Source organism: Eleginops maclovinus, chromosome 10, assembly GCF_036324505.1.
Source record: "Eleginops maclovinus isolate JMC-PN-2008 ecotype Puerto Natales chromosome 10, JC_Emac_rtc_rv5, whole genome shotgun sequence".
NCBI classification, from domain to species: Eukaryota; Metazoa; Chordata; class Actinopteri; order Perciformes; family Eleginopidae; genus Eleginops; species Eleginops maclovinus.
Window position 1 is genome coordinate 10,658,161 of NC_086358.1, and position 27,840 is coordinate 10,686,000.

A 27,840-nucleotide genomic window follows, 5' to 3' on the forward strand; every position below is an offset into this window, starting at 1 on the left:
ATACCTTCACTAATATATGTAATGCTATATACATTCCATGTGTGCTACACAAAATCACTTCACACGTGATTTGAGAATGTTTTGTTGTTGAATCTGTCTAAAATATTCCTAACTTTATCGTTGCGATCCCTATGATGCATGATTTATCCACTAGATGGAGACTAACTTGAATTTCTACATTGCTGTTTAATGTAGGTCACGATAATAAAAACTCATGGATTTGTCAACCCATTTAAAATGTGCCTCCTCTGGTCCTCTAAACCGTCTCATAAATTCCAATTACCTAATATAAATCGGATATTCCTAAAGATATTATTATATTTTTGGGAGTTAATAGTGAGTTTAACTACCCTAACGTCCTGTTTTATAACCAATGTTTGAGCTATTCTTTTACTAGCTTTGATATTGATTACCTTGAATGTTTTTACTGTTCTCCCTGTTTCATTATGAGGGGAAGTTGATGACGTGCCAGAACAAGCAACCCGTATTTCCCTGCGTGGGTGGGCGGGGGTCCTCTGCCGATTGGTGTACAGAAACTTGTTTTTAACAACTCGTAATTCTGCTGGTATCGCACCGGTTTATTGTCCATATCGTTAATTCACGAATGAATGAAAATATGTGTGCGGTTAATTCAATACAGGTCTAGACAGTAGCTGCAGCTCTCCAGATGAGGTACATCTGGCAAGAGAATGAATAAAAGGTGAACAGCAGATGATCAGTCAGCCAATCAAAACCCGAGCTTGAGGCGGCATCCGAGCGCTGATTGGCCAGTCGCACCTCGAACTCCAGCTCTTATTGATTCGTCTGCTGCGGAGCTAACGTTCACTCTCCCTTTCTGGGTTACTGTAGTTTTATCGGCTTCATCACCCTTAAAACAGCCGGACCCTTTTTTTCGTCTGTTCTTCTTTTCTGCTTCTCTTTTGGTGAGTAATTTATCTTATGTGTATTTGTTCTACAGGTGTAATTTTTGTGTTACGCAACGCAGCAAATGTCGTCTGCCAGTGAGAAGTCAGCAGCTGCAGCAGCATCAACGTTACATGACCACCCTCTTCCTCATCAGCGGCGCCTGCTAGCCTTCCGGAGCTAGCGAACGAACAATTAAATAACAAAAATCACCGTGCATGTCGTTGAATCATCACAATAACAAGGAATTTACCAATTTGTCCCATTTTCACCGCTCAGAGCAACACCGAAACGCAGACACAATGACAGAGGCGGAGGCGTTGGAGAAAAAGCAGCAGCACAAGGCGAGCAACGGAAATGTTCTTCCAGAGGCCCCCAGAGAAGACGTGTTTGATCACACATACAAAGAGAAAGAAGGCCCCAAACCTCCCACGATCATCGTATGGAAAAATGTCTTCATGATGACTCTGTTGCATATAGGTGCTGCGTACAGCCTGTTACTCGTCCCTTCAGCATCTACTTTGACCTTGCTTTGGTGTAAGTAAAACAATCTACCTGTTACATATTTTTCTGCGCAGGCTGAGATTTCAAAGTGACTTTTTTAGGTTAGTGGTATACATACAGCATTTTACAAAGGCACACACATGTTATGTCACCGCTGGTGCATGCACTAAGGTGACTGGATAGATATGTTCATGCTCCTCCCAGTAGCTTGCATGAGTTGGGATTATAGATCAAGGCATATATCGCCAGAGATTTAATGTCACAGCATGCCTTTTTGAGGATACGAATTGAAACGCATGTGCTGGTCAGGAAAATACACCAACTTCATAGACAAACTATAATATTTTCAGCCTTCAGTTGATGATCTGCATAATTATTTGTAAAATATGCAAATGAGGCATCTAAATCTGAATTAAAGAAATTACTACAGACTCAAATAGACAAAGTGTGGCAAAATATACTAAATATAATGGCTGTTTATTTTTCAAAAGTCAGCTCAACTGTCCAAACAATGTTTTCCCTTTTTTTTAAAGTGACTCACCTCACCTAAAAGTACAAATAAAATGTACTGAAGCAAACTGCATGCTGCTCTATCGCTTGAATCATTGTATCAAATGATTCGTTTGGATGTGGTTTCTGATCAAAACCACAGAGGCCGCACTTATGAGTAGATTTCCAGTCTTGGACATGCAATCATCAAATGGTTTTATCCATCCAGTCATCATCTGATGTGATGTGATTGCATCACCCAGAGAGTGTCGCTGTCCCATGTATCAAGCCTTGCTCACTTCATGGTTATCCAAGCTCTTGTACAACTAATAGAAACCCGTTAAGGAAAGGGCACATTTAAATGATTTTCAGCTATGCAAATTGTTCAGGAAAACCGCTGTGATAAATGTTGTTGTATTGTGAAGATCCTCTTTGCACAAATTCACAAGTATACTGCCTTTTTGAAAGAGGAAAGACCTTGTAAGCTACAGTGAGGGTGGTATGTTAATTTTGGCTTCTTCACTGTTAAGGGGATTATCTCCTCTTCAGTTGCAATGATATAACCATGAGGTGACTCACTCACAATATATAACTTGTTGCCGTGTCATCCTACTAGCTTCGAATGGAAAATAGATGATGCGTATAGACATAATACTGTGCAGTATTTAAATGAGTAGTACTCATTTGTTTTTGCATTTCTCCCCACAGCCGCACTTTGTTTTTTGATAAGTGCTTTAGGAGTGACTGCAGGAGCTCATCGCCTGTGGAGTCACAGATCCTACAAGGCCTCATTACCTCTTAAGATCTTTCTTGGTGTTGCTAACTCCATGGCATTTCAGGTACCTGAATGTGACAGATCACACAGATCTGCACAAACGCAAGCAAGCACACACTTAACATTGTGATAATAGGCGTTTTCATTACCGCTTAAGTACCAGGTGTTGTCCACACTGTATGTAATGTCTGTGTTTACTTGAACCCGCAGAATGATATCTATGAGTGGGCTCGAGACCACAGGGTTCACCACAAATATTCAGAGACAGATGCTGACCCTCACAACGCCGTCCGGGGGTTCTTCTTCTCTCACATTGGCTGGCTGTTGGTCCGCAAACACCCTGATGTCATCGAGAAGGGACGCAAGCTGGAACTCCATGACCTGTTGGCCGACAAAGTTGTAATGTTTCAAAGGAAGTAAGTGGCTTCTGTAAATTATTGATTTGTATTTCATCAAAAATGAAGCACCTTTACTCATCTGGAAGGCAGTGGGGACAGAAAACCCACAGTATTGTGTTTCATAATTTACTTGTGGATAATGTATGAATTGCAAGGCAAATAAATTACAATTTAACTATCACAACCACAATTTGCCCACCTCTGAGGCAGGCTGTAGTTATTCTGGTTTAACTAGTTTGATTACCCACTTGTCTTCGGTGCATGTTGAGGTTGACTCAAGGTTGGCCTCTAAGCAAACTGTCATTTTGAGGAAAGTAATATTTGAACAGTCCCACGTCTGAAAGGCAGACCATTTGTGTGTTTAATGTCTATGTTGTGCTGTGTAAACAACTCCATTCATTCTGCCCTCCGCCCACTTTCTCCTCGACAGGTATTACAAGCCTTCTGTGCTGCTCATGTGCTTCTTCGTCCCCATGTTCGTGCCTTGGTACCTGTGGGGGGAGTCTCTGTGGGTTGCCTACTTTGTCCCCGCTCTTCTGAGGTACACCATGGTGCTGAATGCCACCTGGCTAGTCAACAGCGCGGCTCACATGTGGGGAAACCGGCCCTATGATCAGCACATCAACCCCAGGGAGAACAAGTTTGTTGCGTTCAGTGCTATAGGTATGTAACACGCATGAACCTGTACTCTGTGCGACAAAAGGAAGTCACGAGTTAGATTAATGAGAAGTAAACGTCACTACTATGTCATTTAGACTTTGCTGTATTGTCAGCTATAGATAGATAAGACCATTACATATAGCAGGATTGGTAAGAGGTAATAGCACTTGCTACCTATATAAATCTTATATTCTGTTATTGTTTATTTAATTCTACCACATGTACATAGAATCCTGCATATACTTGCTCACTTTCATCATGCCAAGCATAATTAAGCTTATTGTTTATATTCTATTCATTTTGCAGTACAGTTTTATTTTATTATTTCTATTTTATTATTATTTTGTCTTATGTCCTTTTATAATATGTTCCACTGTTGGAGGAGCGCGGGACCTAAGATTTTCAATGCCATAACTACACTGTAGCGACTGTGCACATGATAATAAAAACCCCTGAACCTTGAATCAGTCAGTCACTAGTTCAACATTTATGGTATCTTTAAAATACTTCCGTTAAATTGTAAAAAGAAAATCAATACATGATATGATGAATTCATAAAGAAAGTCTGACTGTACCAAAGTCTTTAGACAGCTAATGTTGATTTTATGGGATGGCATTATCATCTTTTCTATGTTAAAAGATGGCCCAGTGTACCCTTAGCCAAATAAGATTGCATGAAAGCCCCTTTCCTCATCCTTTAGAGAATAGGACTAGCTATAATCATGGCTGCTATGACCCTGCTGATACTAATGACTAATTTCCCTCAAACGCTTCAATCAAACAATTTCTAGCCCCAGTTAATCAAAAAGCTGCTCACCTTAAATACCTTGACCAAATGTCGAAGTTTTGAGGCTGAACTCATTGACTCCTGTTGCACATGACTGCCATGAGGCCCATATTGCTGTTCAAGACTTTCAGTTCTTAATTTCACCTGAGGCTCATCTTATAGTTGTTTTCTTTTGTTATAAGAACAATCGGAGCTTGAACCTCAGGACTGTCCCTCCAATGGTTTATAGGACTTAACTCTTGCACTAACTTAGCAAAGCAAACCACAGAATAAATGGTAACCTTGAAAAAGCCCTAGAAATTCAGTGAGGTTAGTCTGTTAAGATATGCTTCTAGTTAACAAAACTACAAAACCGTATGTAGTATTATTTATTCACCGCTGTTACTTTCTCCTCACAGGAGAGGGATTCCACAACTATCACCACACGTTCCCCTTTGACTATGCAACCAGTGAGTTTGGGATGAAGTGGAACATTACGACTGGTTTCATCGACGCCATGTGCTTGTTGGGCCTGGCCAAAGACCGCAAGAGGGTGTCCCACGAGGTAGTCTCATCCTGGATACAGCGCACCGGAGACGGAAGCCACCGGAGTGGCTAAGATCGACGAGTCACGGTCAGCTTCGAAGGCAGAACCACCGAAAAGAAGAAAAAGCTTCACAGTCCTTTGACAGCTATACATTTCTCATCCTCTGAGGATAATAGGTTATCGTCATGAGGGCCCTGACCACATTTTGCTTGTTTTTGTGGTTTTTGTAGCTGTAACTTAACAAATTGTTCAAGATGGATAAAAAAAAAAAACACCTTTCGCTAAGGTCTCGGCCTTGGTTTCTATTGTTCAGTCAGACCAAGGTCTTGCAAAGATGTTTTAGATTTGAAGTAGATACATTTTCAAAGTCAACTTCATTCTCTGCTGTTTTCGCCACTTTGGTGTGCATCCTTCATTCAAGATCAGTCATGTAGCCGATCATTTTTATGTAAGTATTACTCAAATATTAATCAAAAATAGACAAGACGTGGAGCACTGAAAATATGGAGTAACAATGTTTCAACCGATAAGATACTGATTGGAGGCTGTTTTTTGTACTGCAGTGTACACACAGTTTTTACCGTTCTGATATACAGTTAGCTAACTTCTTGAGCGCTTTAAAGATCTGGAAAAAAAAGGGATGTGAGTTTGAATCATATTTGCTAAAAAAGCTGCTTGCTTTAATAAAATATGGCACATGATGGAAGAGCGAGGGAACCCAGACCTTCTTATTATAACTATACTGACAACAGAGTCATGCAGTGAGTTGCAGTGCGTAACTTGGTTTTCCGCTGCCGAAAAACCAAACCAAATATGTGGAAAGTCAAAGATTAACACGTAATGTATTTAGTCCGTGCAGTAATTTGATCAAGAAAGACAACACAAGTGACACATTTATCATTATATTAAAACTGCCATTGAATCGTAACGGTAAATGATAAATGTACTTTGAACCATGCTATGTTTAAGCAACTTTTCGTGTTTTTTTTAATGAATATATCATAGTGCCAAGAGCGTGCCAATTGTCGACATATTTATAACAATCTCAATGGTCCACTAGAGCACACCTGAGTCGATATTGCTTCTTCACTCAACATCATTGTGGAAGTTTTTTAACATTGTGGCATCAGTGGCTTTGCTTCCTCTTTTTAACCCAACACGTCCCTCTTTTGTCCGGAAACATCTGCAGCAGCGATCTCATTGGTCAATGTAGCAGCCAGTCATGTGACAGTTCTGGTGTTACAAAACAACATGCCACCCATGCATGATGATATACTGTAGTAGGTGTTGTGGTAAGGTGTTTTATCGGTGACTCTAATGGCAGAGCTGTGTCTATTTTTGTAACGTACTGTGGAGCTGCATCGCTTTTTGGATCATCAGAACTGTTGCCGTGGTGATTTCTGAGATGGGGTCTGGTTTCCCTTTGATGTCCTACAAAGCTAATTGTCATTGCTAAATTTCTGATGCATTGATGTAAATGCTCATTTTCAATTCTGGTGTGCGGAATGCTTTTGTTACCTTATTTATGTATTTATTTAGTTATTTTCCCCTTATTGGCTAAATTTTGTTTCAAAACATTCTAACCTGAACCTGTTTAATGCACTCCAAGATTTGGCTAAAAAAATATATATCAAACTGGAGCACCTGTTTAATTTTTCCCTAAGAGTCAGGAAACAACCTAATGCCTTATGACTTGCATCCATTCCTGATCTTCTTCACATCCCGTACGTGAAGACAAAAAGGCTCAAAACAAATCTAACAGAAGTCCATGTTTACAGGCTGAAGCCCCCGATGGAACGTTGTTTTTATTCTGAAAACACATTTACTTTAGGCAAAGGGTAGAATGACAACATCAAAGTGCTGTAAACGCAAATAGAGGTTTATATTAGAAGCTGATACAATTTCCAACGCCCAGTGCAAATGTTCAATCCTTCGATTTAACTTGCAACAAATGGGCCCTGATGTGCCAACTAGATCCAACCCATGACGACATTTCTGTAAACTGTCATGAGGGATGATAAAGCATCATCAGAGCACTTAACAAGATCACAGCCATGCCAACAACTCCTGCTGCCCAAAAGGTTCAAAAGGTTGTCAGTCTGAATGATAACGTCAAATCTCAACTGTATTCTCTTCTGAAATAAAAGTTCACGATATTTTCAATACACGTAATTCCATTAACCGTTGTTGCTCTCCTTTTTTCTCTATGTTATTATTCTGTCTTTATGATAGAAATCTGCTTAACAGTTTTTGACATTTTGGAAATAGTGTACCTGTAAAGCTACTTTTTCATATAAACATTTAAAACATATAAATGACTGTGGAAATGTTCAATCAATGCTAATATAAAACAAAAACGATCTACTATAATAATAATAAGAGGTGTGTCCTATTTGTCCATTGTAGTCATACAATGCTCCATTGATTTGGAAGTTAGAGCAGGAACTTCAAAGTGATGCTACACATTTGCATTTGTGTTGGAATGTAACTACAACATCAATTATATAAACCCATTCCTCCCATTCTACACAACCTGAAATGATAGATGTAAAGCACATACACAAACAGGTTTATTTATCTAAAATTGTGTGCACAAGTTAGTTGAATTCCATGTTCTTTAGCACTTCTCCTTTGCCAAATGAATCCCTCCATTTACAGGTTATCAATCCACTGATCTAACCGCATGCTATTCCACAAATACATTTATTCAGTACTCTCACCTATTGATTTTAGGGGGATATGTTTACTTTTAATACTTTAGGTATTTTGACAGTGCGACTTATAGGACATGTACCTGTAGCAGGATAAGTTTACATTGCTTTATAAGTACTTAACTTAAATATAACAGATCTAATTACTTCAACACTGGATGTGAAAGGTGCAGATGACAGCTGTTAAACTGGCTTGATGTACTGTTGAGTCTATAAAATGTCAGAAATAAGGTAAAACAAAACAAATCAAAGCAGTGCAAAACAAGATAATCAAGTAACAATGACATAACAGTATGGCTTTTTTGCTTTTATATTTGACTTAAATGATCACCTCATTATTTAAATGACAAACTGTTTCAGCATTGGGAAACTTTGCTTAACAAAAACGACATTCTGTAATCTCCTGAAATCCAACACAGCAAACAGGCTGAGACAGTCCGATGTAATACAAACTGGCCTCTGGTCAGCACACTGGTCCTACATTCCTCTCTGCCCTGTGTAAACCATTTCACACATCTGCTGAGGGCTTTATTTATCAGCAGGAAAGACCAGAGGGCTGCAGTATTAAATAGTTGGGATATATTTGACTTTCACACTTCCATCAGATGCAAAACAGAAGAGTTGAGTAGTTAGTAGTAGGAACAAAAAAATCTCAGCTGAATAATAAGCAGGAAATGGCAGATATCCTGCTTTCAATCCTCACCATCCTTTTTTACTTGACTAACTTTAGAAATAACACAATGTAAAAATATGCATTACTCTATACTGTTATGCATCAATAATAACAACCTTATAGTATATAAATGTATGGCATTGACCCCAGTAGTGTAAAGTAACTAAGAACATTTATTCAAGTACTGTACTTTAGTACAATTTTAGGGTACTATACTTGAGTATTTCAATTATTTGCTACTTTGTACTTTTACTCCATTTCATCATTTTGTACCTTTAGTTACTTTACAGATTTGAATCAATGATGTGAAATATAACTAGTACTTAAATAAGTCATTAGTCACACCCTAAAACTAGCTGCACCTTTACCAGCTTTGATAAACACTTTAATGCATTAATTATTATAATCAAAACATATAATATAAAGTACATTTTGATCTAATACCTTTGTACTTTTACTTGAGTAACATTTTGAAGGCAGAACTTTCACGTTACAGAGTATTCCTACATTCTGGTACCTATACTTTTACTTGAGTACATTGTATTTGGGTTTTTTAAAAAACCGTTCTAGTTTGAATACTATTGTTGAATGACAAAGTAGGTCAACACCAAATGGGGGCATTTTTTGGCAGGATCACAGCTGTACTGTGTTACTCGGTTAGGGTAACACTCAGCTCATTGAAGGCTTATTCACCTCCTGAGGCCACAGCGTCCAATAAAGGAAGCGCAGAGCATGACTCAGGAGGCTACTGCAGAGTGGTGTGATGTGTGTTGAAGTTGCATTACAGAAACATTACCCCAGACTGACATGACTGTGAGGTTACTACAGTTCAAAACCCCCAAATATTCAACGCCACGAAGCTCACGCGAGTTTAAAGCGTCTGACAATAAGGGGCCAATGAGCAGTGAGGACCTGACTCGAAGTGATGTTCATTGGCCAACAGGGGAAGGGCGCATGCACCACCTGTGCTGGCTTGTAAAATGTCACATGATATCACACCCTGAGAACTAAATGAACAGTGAACTAAATGAATGAGTAGTGACACACCCCTTTGAAGCAAGAGCAGATTGTGGCGCTTTTGGTGAGAAAGGGAAACTGAAGTTGCCTACCTGTTAGTATTGATGCAGAAAAATCTACTAAATGCTGGTAGAAGTAAGTCTAGCGTGATGCAGTTGTGCAGCAAGAAATAAAATAAATGCATGGCTGCTTATTAAACAGAGAGCCATCTATCGGTCAAACATGGAAACTGCAGGATATCAACAAAGGCAACAATACCATCATTTTAAAATACAGATTCTTGCATTAAACATGTTATAAAAGCAACGTTAACAACAAAAGAAGAGCTGTAATTTCATATTATAATCTTTTTTAATGTGTGAGTCCATATTTAAACTAATTTGTATACTGTTTTGCCATGTAATCCATTACAATTGACATATCAACGTATGTAGTATGTTTTGTATGCAACATGTCAGGAAACTAAAGCTGTAAAATAAATGTATGATTATTCACTTTATTTTCCTTAAACTTATCATGTATGTCAATATGTCCAACATTGTATTTGTTATTGACTAACAATGAATTGATAAAACATTAATTTCTCAACCTCTGGTGAATAGATATTAAGTTGGAAGGAATAAATCTCAGAACCTTTGAAGTGAAGTTTATTTGAAAAAGATACCAACATGAGTAAAGTAAGCAACATGGATTGTATAAATATCTGTGCAACCAAAATGAGCACAGAGGCACTTTACTGCCTTCTGCTGCCATGATACACCAAACTATCCAGCTTTACGTCCAGCTACAATCCTTAAAATATCATGTTTCACTTGTTAGTTCATTTCAGTTTGTATCATTGTATGATCTAATAAACAACTATGAACAAAAGGATAAGACTTAAGACTTAATAAAGTGGAGTAAAAGCATCTTTAACAAAGGGTGGAGCACCTATGTCAATTCATACGCAGTTCGACATAAATTAATGTAATTCTAGTTTATGAGCTGCTATGTGAACTAAGCACACTGAAGAAATTATAGAAAAAAAGAATCAATCGTTCACACAAGCTATCAGAAAATAACAGTGCTAAATGGGATTTGTTGACAAAAAATGGAGAAAACAAAAGATAAAAAAGCAACTTCACAATCACCGTTTGGCAGTCTTCAGCAGTGCTTTGGCCAAATAGAGCCCGTCATGGCACAATCAACCAGACACAATCAGTTACAGCAGATGAAGAGAACAATCAGTATTTATGTTACAGTTTCCTTGATGCTTGTTGTTAAATGTTTCACTTTAAAAAGAAAAATCAATGTGTTTCCTCCCTCGTACAAACTACACCAACAGGATAGATGTGAGTGCAGCTCGCATTTATTCCTGGAGCACTGCGTGTATCCAATCAGAAATGATTCAAGGGGAAATATGCACGGAGTGTAATATGGATTATGAAAATGCAACTACTTGTACAAACACCGCCTTGATTCAGACCTTGTATATTACATCAACTGTTGAATTTACACAGAATCACAACTTTCAGAATACATTCATTTTTATCGTAAAATTACCACAGCAACATCGACAAATCTCTACAAAAATCCATCTCACCGCCCATTCAGCTTTCAGGAAGGAATAACTATGGAGTGATGAAGACCACCATATGCAATATCATCAGTAAGTATTATTCTCATTATCAAAGCACGTCATCAGGTCATAAAGAAATAAATACATATATAACAATATGGTAACACTGAAGTCTGGTTGGTGCCCCACCCACCACCCCGGGGGTTTAGACGCCCAGCTTGTTGGCGATGGTCATGAGCACTTTAAGGATGGGCATGAAGGCAGAGATCTCGCTGAAGTTGCTGCTGCTGACCACCTGGGTGTGGACCTCCAGGCCCCGCTGGTAGTTCTGGCTCGCAACGCAGCGGCTGATCTCGTGGAGCCCATTAAGGATGTTGTGAGAGAGCTAAGAGACACAAAAAGATGTGGGTTACTATGTGGCATCCGGTGTTTTGTTATAAAATGTCAGGAAATTGTCGAATATGCTCATCATAAGGTCTGAGTGCCCACGAAGGCATCATTAAATGGCTTGCCTGTCCAGAACTTGATTTGGTCTGCCTTTTTGATGGATTAACTTTAAATTGAATACTTAAAGATTATCAAAATGGCTAATTTAGCAGAAATCTTTCATCCGTTAAGGGCAATGTACTAGAGAGTAGTCTTGCGGGTTCACACTATTACTCAGAAATAGTTAATTGGTTAATAGAGGTGTTTCCAACTTGTAAGGATCAAATGAACACAAGCTCTGTGTCACTGTTTCCACCAGCATCAGCACCTGACTGTGACTCACTGGGCTGTTTGTTTTTACTTTGCCCAACTGCTTGTCTCGCATTGCAATCTGCAGTTCTGGTTAAGATCTACATAGCGAACATACAATATGGTCAGGTGCTGCCTTTTAGGAGTGGCTAATTCTACCCACTCATATATCTCAAAAAGGTTTCTTCTGACATTAGTGGGACCGTCCTTCATTTTGCACCCATTAAAAATGCGGCAGGAACTCTGAAATATTAATAGTGATTCATTAATTTACACTAATGGCTATAGAAGAGTATCATCATAATGCACAAGAGGAGCGAGGGCTGACTCTCCTATAGTCATGAGTTTTTAAAAGTCTGATATTCTGTTATAAAAAGTTATTTTTCTTATTACCACTTTAGTGTTTGAAAGTATTTAAAAGAACGGCCTGTTTGGGTTTACCTTAATGATAACCTTGTGTACACGTAATCATTTCTTACCGACTGCTCTCTCAGTTTGTCATACAGGTATCCCAGGCGTTTGCCTGCATCATCAAGTTTCCTTTTTGTTTGCTGAAAAAAAAAGATGATGTTAGCATTTTACAACCAATAAGACCCAAGCTTTATTAAAAACACAGCAGCACTTAGATGGAGCCACACACACAGCTACACTCACCGGGTCTCCTGCTGCGAGCTGGCAGCGCTGCACCAGGCTGTCAAAGGTGGATTTCAGAACCATGTGTTCAGCCGGGATTTCTTTCTGCTCCACCCTCTCTGCCGGCAGCTGCTGGAGGAGCTGAGGAAACCAGAGCGAGGTGTTGATGTGTTTGCCGTGTGAGAATTCAGTTAACAGCTAATTGTCACACACACTAACCTGCACGCTGGGCTCCTGGGGGGCTCCGGGTGGGACTTGGGCGTGGTCACGGGGCTGAGGGGCCTCCACTGGGAATCCCATCACAGGGGACGTGATGGGGGCTGGTGGAGTGTAGTTGTCAGCGACCTGCAGTCACAGTGAGACACTTTGAGGTGGAGGAACTACACAACTAAAGGACTTGATTTTCAACGTTTGTTAGCTTGTTGCTAACTCTGTCTGGGGTGGTAGAATTATCACAGCTTGTTTGCTGTAAACAGCCGCCCTCTGCTGCTGGAAATGACGTTAATGAGCACAAACATAGCTCTCCGAGGGTTTGTCTTTCTAACAACCACTTTCATTCAACACCTAGTCATGTAATTCACTATTAATAATCAAATATTCACAAGTGTAGCTTTAAGAATAAACAACACTTTAAATGATTGAGCTTTTGACTGGTTGAATTATTTAAGACCTCCCAGTACTAAAGCAAAGCCTGCATCAGAGCAGTGATTCTTAAACAGTGGTTTTTGCACCCTGAGGACTACTTCTGTAAATAGGAGACAAGTGGAAAGGTTGTGGAGTAACTCAGGTCAACAAAATGTAAATAAATAAATGATAATGTGGATTTTTTTATGGCTGATCTTTTGTATAAATTGCTGTTGTAAAAAATGTCAGCCAACAGAGAATTTGACATTAATAAAAATGATCAGTTATTTTCTTTATTCTAGAGTTGTAAAGGGTATTCAAGTTTGATTTGACTAAACAGTTGTAGAGTGCAACACCAAATAAATGAAAGCATACTATTATTAGTAATCACAAAAACTACACAGACTGGAAAAATGTACTTTATAGAGTGATAAATACTCGAGTACCTTCTTCTTCCTGGGTTCGCCTCGTACTGCTGGCGGGTCATTCCAACCTTCATGGGGTCCTACGTCAGAAGAGGAGTGAGAATGTAAATGACGAGCAGGAATTTTTACTACGCTGACACTCAAGCAGTGGAAGACTGTCAGCAAGAGACAATCCCTTTGTTAGTCTACATGGCAAAGACATGCGAGTAAGCCACATATTCCAGACGTTTATTCAGAAACAGCACAAAACACATGGGCCAATGATCAAGCAGCCGCTCCATAATCACCTAACAGTACCAATAACCTGACGCTGGGTAATTAAAACTATTTAATTTAAACAATTGTTGTAGCTTCTGTATACATTGATTCAAATTGTGTCACCACTAATACAAATGTAATGACTGAATGAGTTGATAGTGTATGATCTGAAATAAAACCCCTGAAGCCTGTTTTGTTTGAGCCTGGACCTTTTTTTTTTCTAAACTGACATCAATACAAATAAATTAGGTCACTGTGTTTCCCTCAAGCACACAGCGGCACAAGCAAACACCACCCAGAATACACAGAGTGACCACAAAAAATATATGAACCCTGCACAAAGGCAGTGCAAATTAATATAAAAGGAATGCGGGGATTCGTGTTTTACTGGTCACTCGAGTGTATATTTTGATGCACTCTTGTTCCACATCCAGCCCTAACTCTGTCACCTTGATATTCAGACTGGGAATTCAGCCAGGGAAAGAATCCTGCAGGTCACATGAGGTTTACAGATTAACCATAACCCTCACAAACAGATCTATCATGTGTGTCTATAAAGAGACCAACATGTACCTGTAGGAGGAGGAGCCACAGGAGGGGCCGAGAAGGGCTTTACAGCAGGAGCTCCGGGGCCTCCCTGTGGGTACCCCGATCCAAGAGGGGCATAGGGACCAGGTGCCATGGGGGGAGCAGGCCCCTGGTTGTGGAGTCCCCCTGGGTACATGGGGACTGGGGCTCCGGGTTGGGAGCTGGGTGGCATCAGGCCCGAGGGTAAAGAGGTAGACGGCATGAAGCTTGTCGGAGGCACCCCGGGGCTGGGCATGGGGGGCAGGCCTCCGGGGGCCGAAGACGGAGGCGATAGTTGGGGTCCTGATAAGTTAGCAGCTGGCATAGAAGGACCTGGAGGAGGGAAGCCTGAGGGCCCGCCGAACGGCATACGCTGAGGCTGGAATGGCTGATGAGGAAGGAAACCTGGGGACGAACATTAACATCAATAAAAAGGCTTAAAATAACTGAAAGTAGAGTACAAACAGTCAATGTAAACACTGGAGTAGTACTAAAACTGTATCAGCTATCAACTTTTGCTTTTTTGCATTTTTTATGTCCACAAAACACACACACCACAGTATCCAGATAGCCCTGCCTCCTCTCACTCACAATGCTTTCTTCTTGTTTTATATTGTTTTTTACTTTATGGCCTTTTAAATAGTGACAAGCAGTCATTCTGTTATGGTCTTGTTATATTTTTCTCCCTCTTTATTATGTAAAAGAAATGTGATGCTCTACATGTTGTATCGATTTCCCAGTGGTAACGAAATTGTGATGAAATTCCCGAAACGAAGAACCAGAACACAAAGAGTACACTGATTATTCGAAAGCATTGACAAAGGTATTTGCCGAGATACCGCAGTGACAGCCTGTGCTCAAGCTACCTCTGAGTGTCTGTCCCCTACAATGCTCTTTTCTCCAGCCGGTAATCAAGGCATTCCATCAGAAAAACCAAACCAGTTTTGATTCCTGCAGAGAAAAACAGGCTCAATAACATTTACCCTTTGACACATATCTAAAAGGACTAAAATGTTCAAGAACAATAAGGAGGTTTTCTCTTAACACAGCTGATGAAACAGATAGCGCCTAATCTTCATACAATAGGGCGATCTAACCCCAGGGCCAAATGGCTGATGTTTTTCTACTGACAGAGGAACATAAACTGGGGCAAGGACAGAAGTGGACAATGTATAGATGTAGTTAAATGATAGAATTCAAAGTCATAAACTCCAGCATTGTAACTTACCTGGAGCAGGAGCAGGATGTTGGGGGTAGGGAGGCCTCGAGGCAGGGCGCGTGGAGCTGGGCAACGGTACGTGAGAAAAAGGAGGCAGGCCAGGTCCGGAGTTGGTTGGTGTTGTTGGAGTATAAAACGACGGCATAGGAGGCTGCTGCTGCTGCTGCTGCTGCTGCTGCTGCTGCTGCTGCTGCTGCTGCTGGGGAACCTGGGGAGGAGCAGAGGGCTGGTACTGACTCTACAGTTGGGGGAAGAAATAAAAATCTGCTTTCAATAAAAGTTCAAACATCCTTAATTACAAAAGGGAAGACGATCAATGGGAAGACGATCTTGCGAAACATTTGATTGCAAATGAACGTATACCATGATTTGTGCTTTTGGTGCGGGAGCCTGAGCAGCAGGAGTGGGCTTGGCTGTGGACACATTGACTCTGTTGAAGGAGTTTGGAAGCTGCTTTCCACCGGCAGCCTCTTCCTGTGCGTGGAACAGCCTGTCTCTCAGCATATTAATCCCAGCCTGGGGAGACAAAATTGTGCAGAAAGGCACAAAAGGTATTTTTTAGACCCTTATTACAGGGTAAAAGTATGCATTTGGGTTTGTATGTGGGGTTACTAGCTATGTGTCTAACCTGGTCTGAGTTCTCAGGCAGGTAGGTCATGGCAGTGGCCAGACTGCCCTCTGCAGCCAGAATCCCGGCGTAGCAGGTCAGCTTCTCGGCGAGGATGGGGCTCTGCACCACCACCTCGCTGTTGCGGAGGCGTTCGATTGACTTACGCAGCATCATGACCTTTTCAACCAGATCCTGAAAGACACACATAGAAAAAAACATGTTCATTTGATGGCAACATTCTTTAGCGCTCTTACCTCAAGGCTACAATGGTACGTTGCTCCTACACCCAATAAAATAGGTCTTAAAAGTTCATATTCAACTCAGCATGTCACTACAAGCAACCATTCCTACTTGAACCCATTTTGTGAGATTCTTCCAGTAGTCGTGTGAGATTTCTTTGCATAATACAATAACGAACATGAATCTGTTTATGCTCGTTTAATATTCTCCTATACCTGTTGATCATTTCCAGATGTGGTTACATAGAAAAATAAGACTTCACTTTTGTGCTCACATTTCCATGCTTAGTGCAACCGTGTAATTAGAGTACTTTGTATATGCTAAACGTTATGGAAAACCTTAACAAAAGGTTATACCTCCAGGCCGAGGGGGGAGGCGCAGTCTCTGTGCAAAGCCCAGCACTCCACCAGCTTCTCAATGTTCCCAGAGCAGATGTAACACAGACAGGCCTGCAGGCAGCGCTTCTCTGTCCGCTCATGCTCCAACCGGCCTCCCAGGGTATCTACCAAGAAGAATTTCAGATTTAAACAATGACTAAAGAAAGAGGGAAGGCTAAAATTAGAGCAGGGAGGATGTGAACAACCATAAATGCTAGTCAACAAGTAAAACAAGTACTCTGAAGGTGAGGCAAGTTGCAGCAGGATGACTGTGCCGCTACACTTGTGAGCAACTTACCACACAGACGGGCAAAATCTTCAGGGTGAGCGTAGGTCAGCAGGGCAGCGAGGGCCTCCTTCCAATTGTCCAACTCACAGCTCTGCACTATGTCACTCCAGTTCTGGGTCACCACTGATGATATGAGCTGCAGTTTGGGACAGATTGCATTAAATGTCTCCCCTGTGATTGCACTGACTGAAACAAAATGAATCAAACACACTCTTACCATCGAGATGCTGTTCTTTTGATTGCTTAGGTATTTTTGCTGAGTTTTCTTGAGCAGCTCCTCCCCTCCACTGATGGACAACAGGATGGCTTCAGCGTAACGACCGTCATTCAGACACAGATCCACAGCTCCCTCAAAGTTACCGACCAGCAGAGCCTGGCTTATCAGACCATCAGTGTCTAAAAGAGAAACGAAAGATTATTGAAAGATATCTAAACAGAGAATAAATGGTTTTAGTTTTTTTATTAATCGTGTAAGCAGATGAGGGACCTTACCACAGGATACAGGGATCTGGAAGTTGGAGTTCTCCTTTGGGGTCTGACTGAAGAAGTCTGCCGGTGAAACGGAACCAGGGGTTGTAGCATCAACTTCATCAGACCTCTGGAAATACAACAAATGGTAATTCATGAAGGAGATGCAAAACCCACCTACTATGCAAAAATACACAAATATTGGAAGGTAAACATTTTCTGTGCAGACTTTCGGACCTCAGTGGAGAGCTGCTGCATCTTTTGTGCCAGATCTTTAGCATCTACTCCATGCCCGTTGTGCTGGAAACTCTTCCCAAGGCATTTTGAAATCTGAATAGACACAACAACATTTTTACAGCTCAGACATTGGATATCAGTCACATGCCCATTTGTAAAATATATGGCAAATATCAGCTTAAAACTTCATTATGAATTAGAGGATGCAGATAATGATTTTTTTCATTTTTAACAAATCTGCAGAATATTTTCTAGTTAAACGGTCAGTTTATAAAATGCCAAATAATATGAAGAATTTCCTTCTCAGTCCCTTTAGTTTTAAATATGGAAAGGAAAGCAAGAAAATCCCCATGTTTGAGGCACTGAAATCAGTATTTTCTTCCAATCTTTCCAAAAATGCTCTCATAATTTATTTATTAATAGAATAGTTGCTGATAATTTTCCTTGGTCAACCAATAAATGAATAGTTGCAGCTCTAAGAGGCAGCATACCTTCCTCTCCAATTCATCTTTGCTGAATCCCAAAAGTCTGAGGAATTTAACACGGGCTTCATCCTCAAAGTTGACCTGTAAACACAGAAAGTAAATATGATTAAAAAACATTAGACACATCTGACAGATTGATGTTGTGTCACAGTATCAGGAGGAGGTGAGGGGCCCACCAGAAGGAACTTCCATATGTCCTGCTCAGCGTCTGACTTGGCGCTCTGAATCTTGGCCTGGCAGTAGCTGTTGAAGGAGCCCGACTGCAGCGCTGCCTGCAGCTCCCTGGAGCGCTGGAGCAACTCTGTCTCCGTGGTAACCTGGCTCATAGTCACTTGTCTGGGGACGGGCTGGGGGCTCTGCACGGGAGCTGGCTTGGGATTCTCAAAGGTTATCAGCTTTCCACCAAACTGAGGAAAAAACAACACCAGATCAGTCATGAAGGGAAAACAAATGCTAATCTAGCACCATAGTCATCAACACGCTTAGTTTTATTGTTGCACTTACAGCAAAGGAAGCGCCCACTGGCCTGCGCACCCACTTAGGGGGCTTCTTTAGAGGGGGGACTATGGTGTCCTGCACTACAGGCTGAGGAACCTGCAGGGGAGGCAGTACCTGCCCTGTTCCAAAGGGATCCATTGCATCAAATGAGGAAGATATCTGTTAAATGAAAAGTGAAATGTTAACACAGGCACTACACAATCCCTGTCCTGTAGAGCTGAAACACATTGTTGATTGACAGGAAGAAACTCATTTTAAAACTGGATTTAGCTAAAAAATGTGTGATCCCCAAATAACAAACTGAATAATGTTGATATTTATCATACAAAAGAAACAAATTTAAATATGTCTTCTAGTCATTTGACTTTCAAATGTGTCGTTATAATATTGTTCATTCGTCATTATCAACCCTTTCACACCAGCACCATCTTGTGGACAAACATTGCAGTACAGCACACTGTATTGGGATAAATTAAATCACATTTAAGAAGGTCCACTAACATTATCAGCTGTGCTTTGCTGCTGAGCCTTCAGACTCCCTCCCATCACAGAGTACACTGTGATCCTCCCATCAAATGAGGCAGCTGACAGCAAGGCCGGATTCCTGGGGCACCACTGGATATCAAAACACCACTGGTTTGTGGTTGGAAGCTCGTAAATGACCTGAAATGAAGAAAAATCACATATAAGAATCCACAGCATCATTAAGTGACAATAATGAAGGACTGTAATTCATGCATAACATGGAGGAAGCATCTACCTCTCCAGTGTTTGGGTTCCAGCAGAGGATCCTGTTGTCTTTAGCACTACTCAGCAGGAGCTCAGGGTCAGCCTGGCTCCAGGATATGGACAGAATTCCCCTGTAAGAAAACACAAGCAGAAGGTTTATAGGGTTAAGACATAACATGACTAAACAACTTAAAAGATCACAAACTGTTAAAGCCTCACCTTGTGTGGTTTTCAAAGACTTTGAGAGGGGATGTAGCGAAACGGAGGTCCCACATCTGGATGACCGGCATCCGATCATCTTCAGAGGACAACACCAACTGAGTGGCCACCTCAGGGTGCCAGAGCATTCCCGAATAGTGCATCTGAAATCACAAACAAATAAACAAAGGCTTAATCTTCGATGGTATGAGCATATGTGATATTGCGCACACAAATCATTAATTGTTTGTTATAGCAGTCTAATTGCTAGCCAATAAACATGTCAGAAGGTATGGCTTAGTGATATGAACCATAAAAAGCCAATCAGCTGTTTGATACTGAGCCTTTGCTTTGGGTAATTTTACTGGCCAACGGTCAAACTCTTGCATTGATTACTCGCCAGTGGCCTGTGAATAACTGCTTTAAACATGTTAAACCATCTAAAACGTGTTGTGTAGTTTATGGGCCTAATTGATGGATTCCTAGAAGACAAACTTGCAGTGATTTGGCAGAATGTAACATTCAACTTCAAAAGCCACCAACCCTGTTGCTGTGGTCACTGATCTTGATGATGGGCTCGTTCTTTCTCAGATCCCACACAACCGCTTTCCCACTGGTGTTGGCAGAGGCCAGGATGTGCTGAACCTGTCTGTTCCAGGACACAACACTGATGTCTTCAGCAGGCTGAAAAAAGAGATTAAGGCTGTTACTGTCGAATCAACCTTGACTGTGAGGCTTCCGGTCTTCGATCACAGACATGAAACTACAAAGGTAAATACACGAGAAGAAAGTGGCTAGTTCTGGTTCCTTTTTTCAGTTTCTCCCTCCAACAGTAAATTCAGTCAGGATCAAAACAAGAAATGTAAACTTAAATGTCATAATAGACTTGCATGATCTTCACTAAAGCCATGATCTCTGACTGCACCCACCTGTGTCTTTGCTCCTGGTGTCATTGGACTGCTAAAGTTGTTCAGATCCCAGATATATATCTCAGAATCATTTGCTCCAGAAGCGAGGAGATTACTCTGTGAGAGGAAACATTGAGAAGGATTCATGATGTGTATTACAGTACTATTAAAGAGTATTCTTTCTGTATAAATGGTCTATAATGAAATAGACCATTTTGACCGCATATATCTACCTGAAAAGGGTTGAAATCAAGTGCCCGGATAGGTCCTGTATGTTTGTCAGACTGTCCCACTACTGCCTCTGCACCAGAGCTCATTATGACCTCTGGGTTATATACAGTTATTGTGCCATTTTCACTGCCAGCAACCAGTCTCCCTCCAGTACCATCTTCTCCCATTCCAAAATTCACCCAGACAATACTGTGAAACCTATGGAATATGAAAAGTACAGTGAGTTGTTGTAGTACTACTCCATTAAAATATATTTAATAACTAAATCCTACCTAATTTATGAGAAAAAAAAGGATGTATAAATCAGATGGAAAAATAATTACCAAGTATTAAATGTTTTCATTTGATATCAGCCATTAATTACTTCAAATTCTGCCCAAATTGCATGAGGTGAACACCATATATTTTTTTCAAACTACACAAGACTGTGCATAAGGATGAAGATTGTCATCTTATGTGTAGAGTTATTTTCTAAAAATAAACTGTGTTACTAGGGTAATCATTTTTTTCCTGACCAAAATACTGAAGTATCCAAATGTAAACAGGCCTTAATTCTGTTATAAAAGGCCACATCCCTTCTCTACAGTGATTATATTAGACAGTGGTATCTGATTTGAGTATAATTTACCTGTTTGAGGTGGGTAATGACCCTTTGAGCTGCATTTCTAAAGATGGATCAGAGAAATCCAGCTCAAATATCTCTAGGGCTGATGTGGTATTAAAAGAGGCATCCAGCTGCTGTGCTGATGTTCCCAATGCCAGGTGGATAGGATGATGTTCGGCAGGACTCCACGCCTGGTGGGCAGTCCTCTGGATCTCCTTCAGCCTCATGTTCCTAAGTTTCAAGTCCTGGACAGATGAAGGAACTCCAGTACATTAAATATAAAACATGTATTTCCAAACAACAATGTATGTTTAATACATTACGATGTCCATTCACAACTGAAACCCATTCTAGTGTAACTCCAACAGGGTGACACCCTTACTGACAGATCGTCTCCGACTATTTCCTGAAGCTGACGGCTAATGTTAACCTTCGTCTACCGATACAGTTAGGTTTTACTGGTGTTACACAGGGTTTTATAACCCACAATAAAGGAAAAGTGCAACATGAATTCAATGTAGTTACCCGTGATATAATACATACAATTGTCTCCGAACAACTAACAAATTATTTCAACATAAGCTAACATGACATGTAGTTAGCTAACGTTAGCATTCGGCACCTCTAAACATGTTTCATATAACTAGCCTTTTTTAGTTTTTAAAACATATGACACATAGCGTCTGAAAGCCTCACTTCAAAAGGGAAATCTAATTTATTATACATGCCACTATATAAGTAAGAAGTCATAAGCTGACAGTTTAACGTTGCATCTTGCCTACAGTGCCTGGTAGTTTCAGTACATAACCGGAGCCGGTGTTGCTACAGCAATCTAACCTACAGCCACCACCCTTGTTACCATATCAACAGAAACGCTTTCTCAGACAAGATTTAGCCAAGCAACAAAAAGGTAAATATGGTTTTCAGAGTTACTCACGTCAACTGTCTTTATTACAGCCTTATTCCCTGCATCCACAACAAACTGGAGCTAGCTACTTATCAGCCAAGCTAGCAGCTTAGCCGCAGAGAGCTTCCGATCAAAGTACTTTGCCGTGTTGTCACTGGGCTACGGTAGCCGACAAGGACATTTCTCATTTGGTATTGGCCTTAGTTAACCCCGATGTTACCGTCCACCCAAAATATGTATTTCGAAAAGACCACAACATAGAACCCCATACACTTCAGACATTCTTTGTAACTTATCAGTCAAGATTTGCCATCTATACACACAAAAAAAACACAACACAAAGATGAATGTAACTTCATAGGAGTTTTTATTCTTGACAGAAATATATATATACACAGTTAGAATCAGATTTTGTCATTAGATTTTATAATTCACAACTTCCTCTGGTTGTTTTTCTGGATCCCCTCCTTTCTCCAAGTACAGGTTGTTGTAGGGATACTGTTTTGGTGCCTGGAAGAGAGACAAATGCTTTATTACATGTTGCGTATGATTTACACAACGTAAGCTCATGGACAGGTGACACAGCACTAAGAGGAATTCACATTTGTCCATTGAAAAACTTTATTAATTTAATCTAACAAAACTAGCTTTACAGAGCTATTGCTTAAGTGGACAAAACATTATCTACCCAACAATTATCCTGTGTGTTTGTCTCAAAGCAAGTAGACAAAATAATGTAATTATACAAATATGTATGTTTTAGTAGTCAGCCCAAACTAACATTAAATACAACAGCAAAATGGATACGTCATAAGTATATATACATCTTTACTTGATCACCATATGGACTGAGGCACAGTTGTACACTTGAATTTCCCCACAGGGATTAATAAAGGCACATCTTATCTCGTCTGGTCTTAATTTTACAGTATATGTCAGATAATTTTAACAGGAAAGCAAATTGAGATAGCCGTATTCTACTAATTGTATGGTATTACAAGACAGTAGGCTAGATTATGCATTTCAAAATGTTACAATGCCAATATGGACAGAGGTGGGGAAATGCAGAAAAAGGAAAATATATCATATCCAGATGTTAAGACTGAATCTGTTAATTGGTACTTTGGACTGGGCAGCATAAGACGGTTATGTAACATAAAATGAAAGACAAATAATTTAATGAGAGAGACTGGGGAACAGAAGCTAGGAGTCTTCTCACTTTTAAAACTATTGATTAATAGACATTTCACAGTATGTAATACAAAAAACAAATCACAGCAATAGGCTTTACTTACAACAGGCTGGTAAGCTGGATATTTCTCCCCAACGTAGAACATAAACAGCATGAACCCAATGAAACCAAACAGCTGTTTGCACATAGAGGACCAGGACACAGGGCTGGGAGACGTATCCACACGGTTCCTGATGAACATGTCAAAATTCCAATGCATCTAAAAATAGACAGAGAAGGATCAGTTATTAAGGGGCAATCTCATACTGTAAAAAAATACAATGCCTCTGTACAATCAAGCTGATCTGAGAACAACCTAAAGTAATTGTGTCTATTCAGATGAACTGCACACAAACATGTTTTTATTTGATTATTTCTAGAACTGTCAAAATCTAAAGTTACAGTAGTGCTTTCACAGAGAAAAACCAAATATGCAGGTACTTTCTTCAGAATGTATACAATATTACAGAGGTATTGGTTCTCTTAAGGGCAGCAGCAATGCACAATCCATACAATTATACATTATTAATTGGGATATTTAGTTTTTATACAATTAGCACCACATATATACTTTGGAACATTTTTTTCCACAAAGGACCACGGGTCGGGAATCGAACCCGGGTCGCCGGCGTACGGTGCAGGTGCCCCAGCCAGTTGCGCCACGGCCGGGGCCACTTTGGAACATTTTTATAAGAAACAGCTCGCATATATTTTGCATTTCTGGGGCATATTTTCAGAAGCAAAATGAGACTACAAAAAGTGGCAGCATCACACTTAACTTATGACTGTCACTCAGAAACTGCTGATTGAGTTGCTAAAAAGGCCCTTAAATACCCGGACAGCTTCACAAGAATGTTTGTAAGTGTAACATGTCATTTATAACACGATGAAAATATGTTGCATATTTAGAACGGCAATTTCTTATAACTTGTAGCTTGTTATAGGAGAAGTCCTGTCTGCAGGAAATAATGTCATCAGTCTCTTACCGGCTCTCCCCAGTTCCTCCTCAGGTCAGGGTGGTCCCACTGGTACCAGGGGTCCCTCTCTTGCTGAGATTTATCTGGTAGCTTTGGATAATCACCATAACTACAAAAACAGAGAGAGCAGTTAGTCAACCAACACTTTGAATTGCTTTGTTACTGGCGAATTAGGCAGTGGGGATGTTTGGTACCCATAACAATGTATGAGCTGAACAAAAGTTTTCAATACCGCTGAAAGACAACACCTTAAACTTGCTGTATCAAAAGGAAGCTTACCCCTCGCCTTGGTTGGGAAATGGTTCGTAGTCCTCCACCCTCATATTGTACTTTTTTGCAGCAGCAGCCTTCTCTTCGGGGGTCATCGGGTATGCAGCAGGAAGATCAGCCTTTGAACCACCAGAGGCTAAAACACAGACGATTTCACATGTGAGAAAAACCAAGTCAAAGTTAAAGGAGGTTCCCAGCGAATAAGAATCAAGAAACAACAATCATTGTGTTGAGAATATCGGTAGCCGCTCAGCTAGCATAGGCTAACGTTAGCATGTCAAGGTTACGTTGATTTGAGGCTTTATGCTCTCAGTTATGCCTCCTGTTTGAAGTTCCATTCATCAAACATTATGGCCGAAAGCTGTGACACTACTGACCTGCTCTACATCCCGGCAAAAGGGCTGAAAGACCAGAACCTTTCCCTCTAGAGAGAGCCTGGGCCCAGCGTCGGAAACCAACACCAGCCATGTTTACGGGCTGCTGCTGTCTGACAGACTGAGAAGTACGCATGCGCTTGGTACAGGTCGGCACAATGACCAATTTCAATTCTTTCTAAACACTTTTTTCCCTTTATTTATTTAATCAAGAACATATGATCATAGATTTTGGATACAAAACAGTGGACATCAGGGGTGGACATATAAAGTAATAATTACATACATAAACGTAATTCAAAAAATGTTTCATATTTCAGAATAAATATTTGTTAAATACACAATTAATTTTGATTGCCTTTTTATTCATAGTGTTTTTAAAAGTGCTACTATTATCTATTAATTCCCGGTAACCATTTTCAAAATTAGGTTTGGAGTCAGCCCATTTATTTTTATGATTATAAAATGTCCCTAAAAATTAACACCTGCATCCACAATATCAGATTTGAAGTATGTGAACATTTCTTTATCCTGGAGTTGTATTGTTTGTTTCGTTTGTTTGTTTAAAAAAAAAATTCTATTAATCTATTAAAATGTTATTCTATCACATTAAACTGCTGCATGAGCCATTAAACTACAAACAATATAATTATACCACAAGTAACAACAAAAGAAATTACTAGAACAATTACTTAGTGTTTTATTAATCTTTGTTTATTTGTGACAGTGGCAGACACCATCACCAGAGCAAAGTGGGACAGTAACATGAAAACTCTTCCAGCGACTGAAGGGAACTTGTTCTCAGAGTGAATGCACTAAAGCCCTGATCCCTCGTTCCTCTCCCTATCAGATCCAGCTCAGGTGCAAGAATGCATTTACTGGGGGATCGTCACTCTGCCGCCGTTGACAAATTGAAGAAAATCAATCAGAGAAGTTCTGCTATGTCCTTCTCCACATTCTCAATGGGGCAATGAAGTTCATACCTGCAATAAAGGGAAAACATTAGTGACATTATTATAGTTATCTATCATAATGCCTAATGAAGGGCTGATTGGGTTTCTTACTCACTGTCTATGATATATAACTTTACCTTTTGAAGGGCAATCCATCTGCGGTAATTAGGAATTTTTCAAAATTCCACCGTATATCATTGACTTTTATCGGGGACCAGTAGAATTTCTTCCCATCTCCGATAACAGGGTTTACATATGGCAAAGATTCCTGTTAAGAAAAGGAACAGTGTATCTGGGTTTTTGTGCTCAAAAAAATCTAACAATATAAATATTACATGAATCTTAAATGTTACAAATATGTACTGTTTAGCTTTAAAGTCATCAACTAATCTTATCTATTCACAACTCTTTGTAAAATACATACCTTTAGATAGGTGAAAAGAGGCTCTTCATTTATTCCATTCACCTCAACCTTTGAAAAGACAGGAAACTTTGGCACAAACCCCCCACCAGGTCTCACGTACTTAAGAACGTTGAGGCTCTCATGATTGACTTCTGAAAAAAAGCACAATCATTTGTTACAAATGTACCATACAATATTCATTCACAACTTTACATCAAAAACCACATTGCCATGAGCATGTATACCTCAAAGGAACACAGGTGTATACATGTAATGAATGAAGTTAAGGAACTAATATATATTCACATGAAATGGAAATCCTCAAGTAACACTAAAAAAATATATAGTTTGGTAAATGTACACAGCTAATAAGGTACAGTATTCCTTTCTATACAGTATACTACCAGGCTAAAACTTATGCTATTTCTGTCTCTTTTTAAAAGCTTCAGTGTACTAACCAGGTGACTGAAGGCCGAACTGGTTGCTGGGGAATCCCAGTACAGTGAAGTTAAGGTCGCCATACATTTCCATCAGTGCATTCAGGCGGTGGTACTGAGGAAAAAGTAGACAAAATCAGATGGCATTGATAAAAAATGACTTCACAGTTTATGTGTAATGAAATTATGTGATCTGCGTGCGATCAAGCAGCGCTGTTGAAGAATATTACCTCCTCTATTGTTGACCCTCAGAAAGTAGCAACGTTGATGATGAGAAGCACTTTACCCCTGTAGTTACTTAGCGGAACTGGCTGTCCATTCAGGGTCTCCACAGAGAAATCATAGATTGATTTATTCGCCATGCTTGTACGTTAGCTTGTATATGGGATTGTAGTCAGTCAAGAGTGAGTATTCACCCGGCTGTCCAGTTGGCTCATCTCATTCACTGAAACATAACTCATGGGTCAGCAATTGTTCAGCATGACTGACTTCATTGTTCTCCTGGGCAGAGGTGAGCCAGCAGGATGGTCATTTGTTCAGCATACGTGTCCCAGGATAAGAGGCTGATAATGTGGTGACAACTAATTGGCCTTAGGAAATTAAAAAATATATGATTTTGGCTGCATCCTTTTCTCTTTAGAACTGACGTTTAAAGAAAAAGTTAAACATTAGGAACAAAATTGGGATGTTCTTACATTCTTATTAAATGTGTTGTGTTGGTGACAAAAGCTTTATAAACATAGTATAAAGTTACTGCAAAGACAAAAATGCAGTGTATTTATATTTAATTCTTCCTAAGGGTTATAAGTAGTTATTTGGAATAACAAACTGCTAAGGTTGCTTCGTAAATAAAGGAGTTCCTAAAAGTCAACTTGACCAAACATTTATGGGTGTAGGAGGTATCCATGAAACATGATATAGAATTTGTTCTATCAATAGCAAATATGTTAAT

The 27,840-nt window shown here is 40.0% G+C and overlaps 4 protein-coding genes across 4 annotated transcripts; 1 reads left to right on the plus strand and 3 right to left on the minus strand.

Moving 5' to 3' along the window:
* Window positions 1–772: 772 nt before the first annotated feature.
* On the plus strand, window positions 773–7,223 carry scd (stearoyl-CoA desaturase (delta-9-desaturase)). The gene is made up of 6 exons (XM_063893497.1): window positions 773–923; window positions 1,183–1,440; window positions 2,605–2,735; window positions 2,882–3,087; window positions 3,500–3,732; window positions 4,915–7,223. Exons 2-6 carry the CDS (start codon window positions 1,206–1,208, stop codon window positions 5,112–5,114), a joined length of 1,005 nt encoding a protein of 334 aa, XP_063749567.1. The 5' UTR covers window positions 773–923; window positions 1,183–1,205; the 3' UTR covers window positions 5,115–7,223.
* Window positions 7,224–10,073: 2,850 nt separating this feature from the next.
* sec31b (SEC31 homolog B, COPII coat complex component) lies at window positions 10,074–22,400 on the minus strand. The gene is made up of 25 exons (XM_063893495.1): window positions 22,274–22,400; window positions 21,361–21,581; window positions 20,735–20,930; window positions 20,523–20,618; window positions 20,137–20,277; window positions 19,615–19,757; window positions 19,427–19,526; window positions 19,168–19,329; window positions 18,673–18,825; window positions 18,345–18,575; window positions 18,175–18,249; window positions 17,684–17,776; window positions 17,471–17,576; window positions 17,196–17,374; window positions 16,988–17,114; window positions 16,669–16,814; window positions 16,091–16,264; window positions 15,826–15,978; window positions 15,472–15,700; window positions 14,250–14,648; window positions 13,440–13,498; window positions 12,589–12,714; window positions 12,391–12,510; window positions 12,216–12,287; window positions 10,074–11,386 (listed from the first exon to the last, which is right to left on the minus strand). The coding sequence occupies exons 2-25, from the start codon at window positions 21,561–21,563 to the stop codon at window positions 11,207–11,209; spliced, it is 3,663 nt and encodes a 1,220-aa protein (XP_063749565.1). The 5' UTR covers window positions 21,564–21,581; window positions 22,274–22,400; the 3' UTR covers window positions 10,074–11,206.
* Window positions 22,401–22,593: 193 nt separating this feature from the next.
* ndufb8 (NADH:ubiquinone oxidoreductase subunit B8) lies at window positions 22,594–25,238 on the minus strand. Its single transcript, XM_063894128.1, has 5 exons — window positions 25,099–25,238; window positions 24,731–24,857; window positions 24,461–24,560; window positions 23,539–23,694; window positions 22,594–22,753 (listed from the first exon to the last, which is right to left on the minus strand). Exons 1-5 carry the CDS (start codon window positions 25,229–25,231, stop codon window positions 22,661–22,663), a joined length of 609 nt encoding a protein of 202 aa, XP_063750198.1. The 5' UTR covers window positions 25,232–25,238; the 3' UTR covers window positions 22,594–22,660.
* Window positions 25,239–25,816: 578 nt separating this feature from the next.
* On the minus strand, window positions 25,817–27,340 carry gpx9 (glutathione peroxidase 9). The gene is made up of 5 exons (XM_063894129.1): window positions 27,119–27,340; window positions 26,910–27,003; window positions 26,473–26,603; window positions 26,186–26,316; window positions 25,817–26,078 (listed from the first exon to the last, which is right to left on the minus strand). The coding sequence occupies exons 1-5, from the start codon at window positions 27,248–27,250 to the stop codon at window positions 26,021–26,023; spliced, it is 546 nt and encodes a 181-aa protein (XP_063750199.1). The 5' UTR covers window positions 27,251–27,340; the 3' UTR covers window positions 25,817–26,020.
* Between the last annotated feature and the right edge of the window lie 500 nt (window positions 27,341–27,840).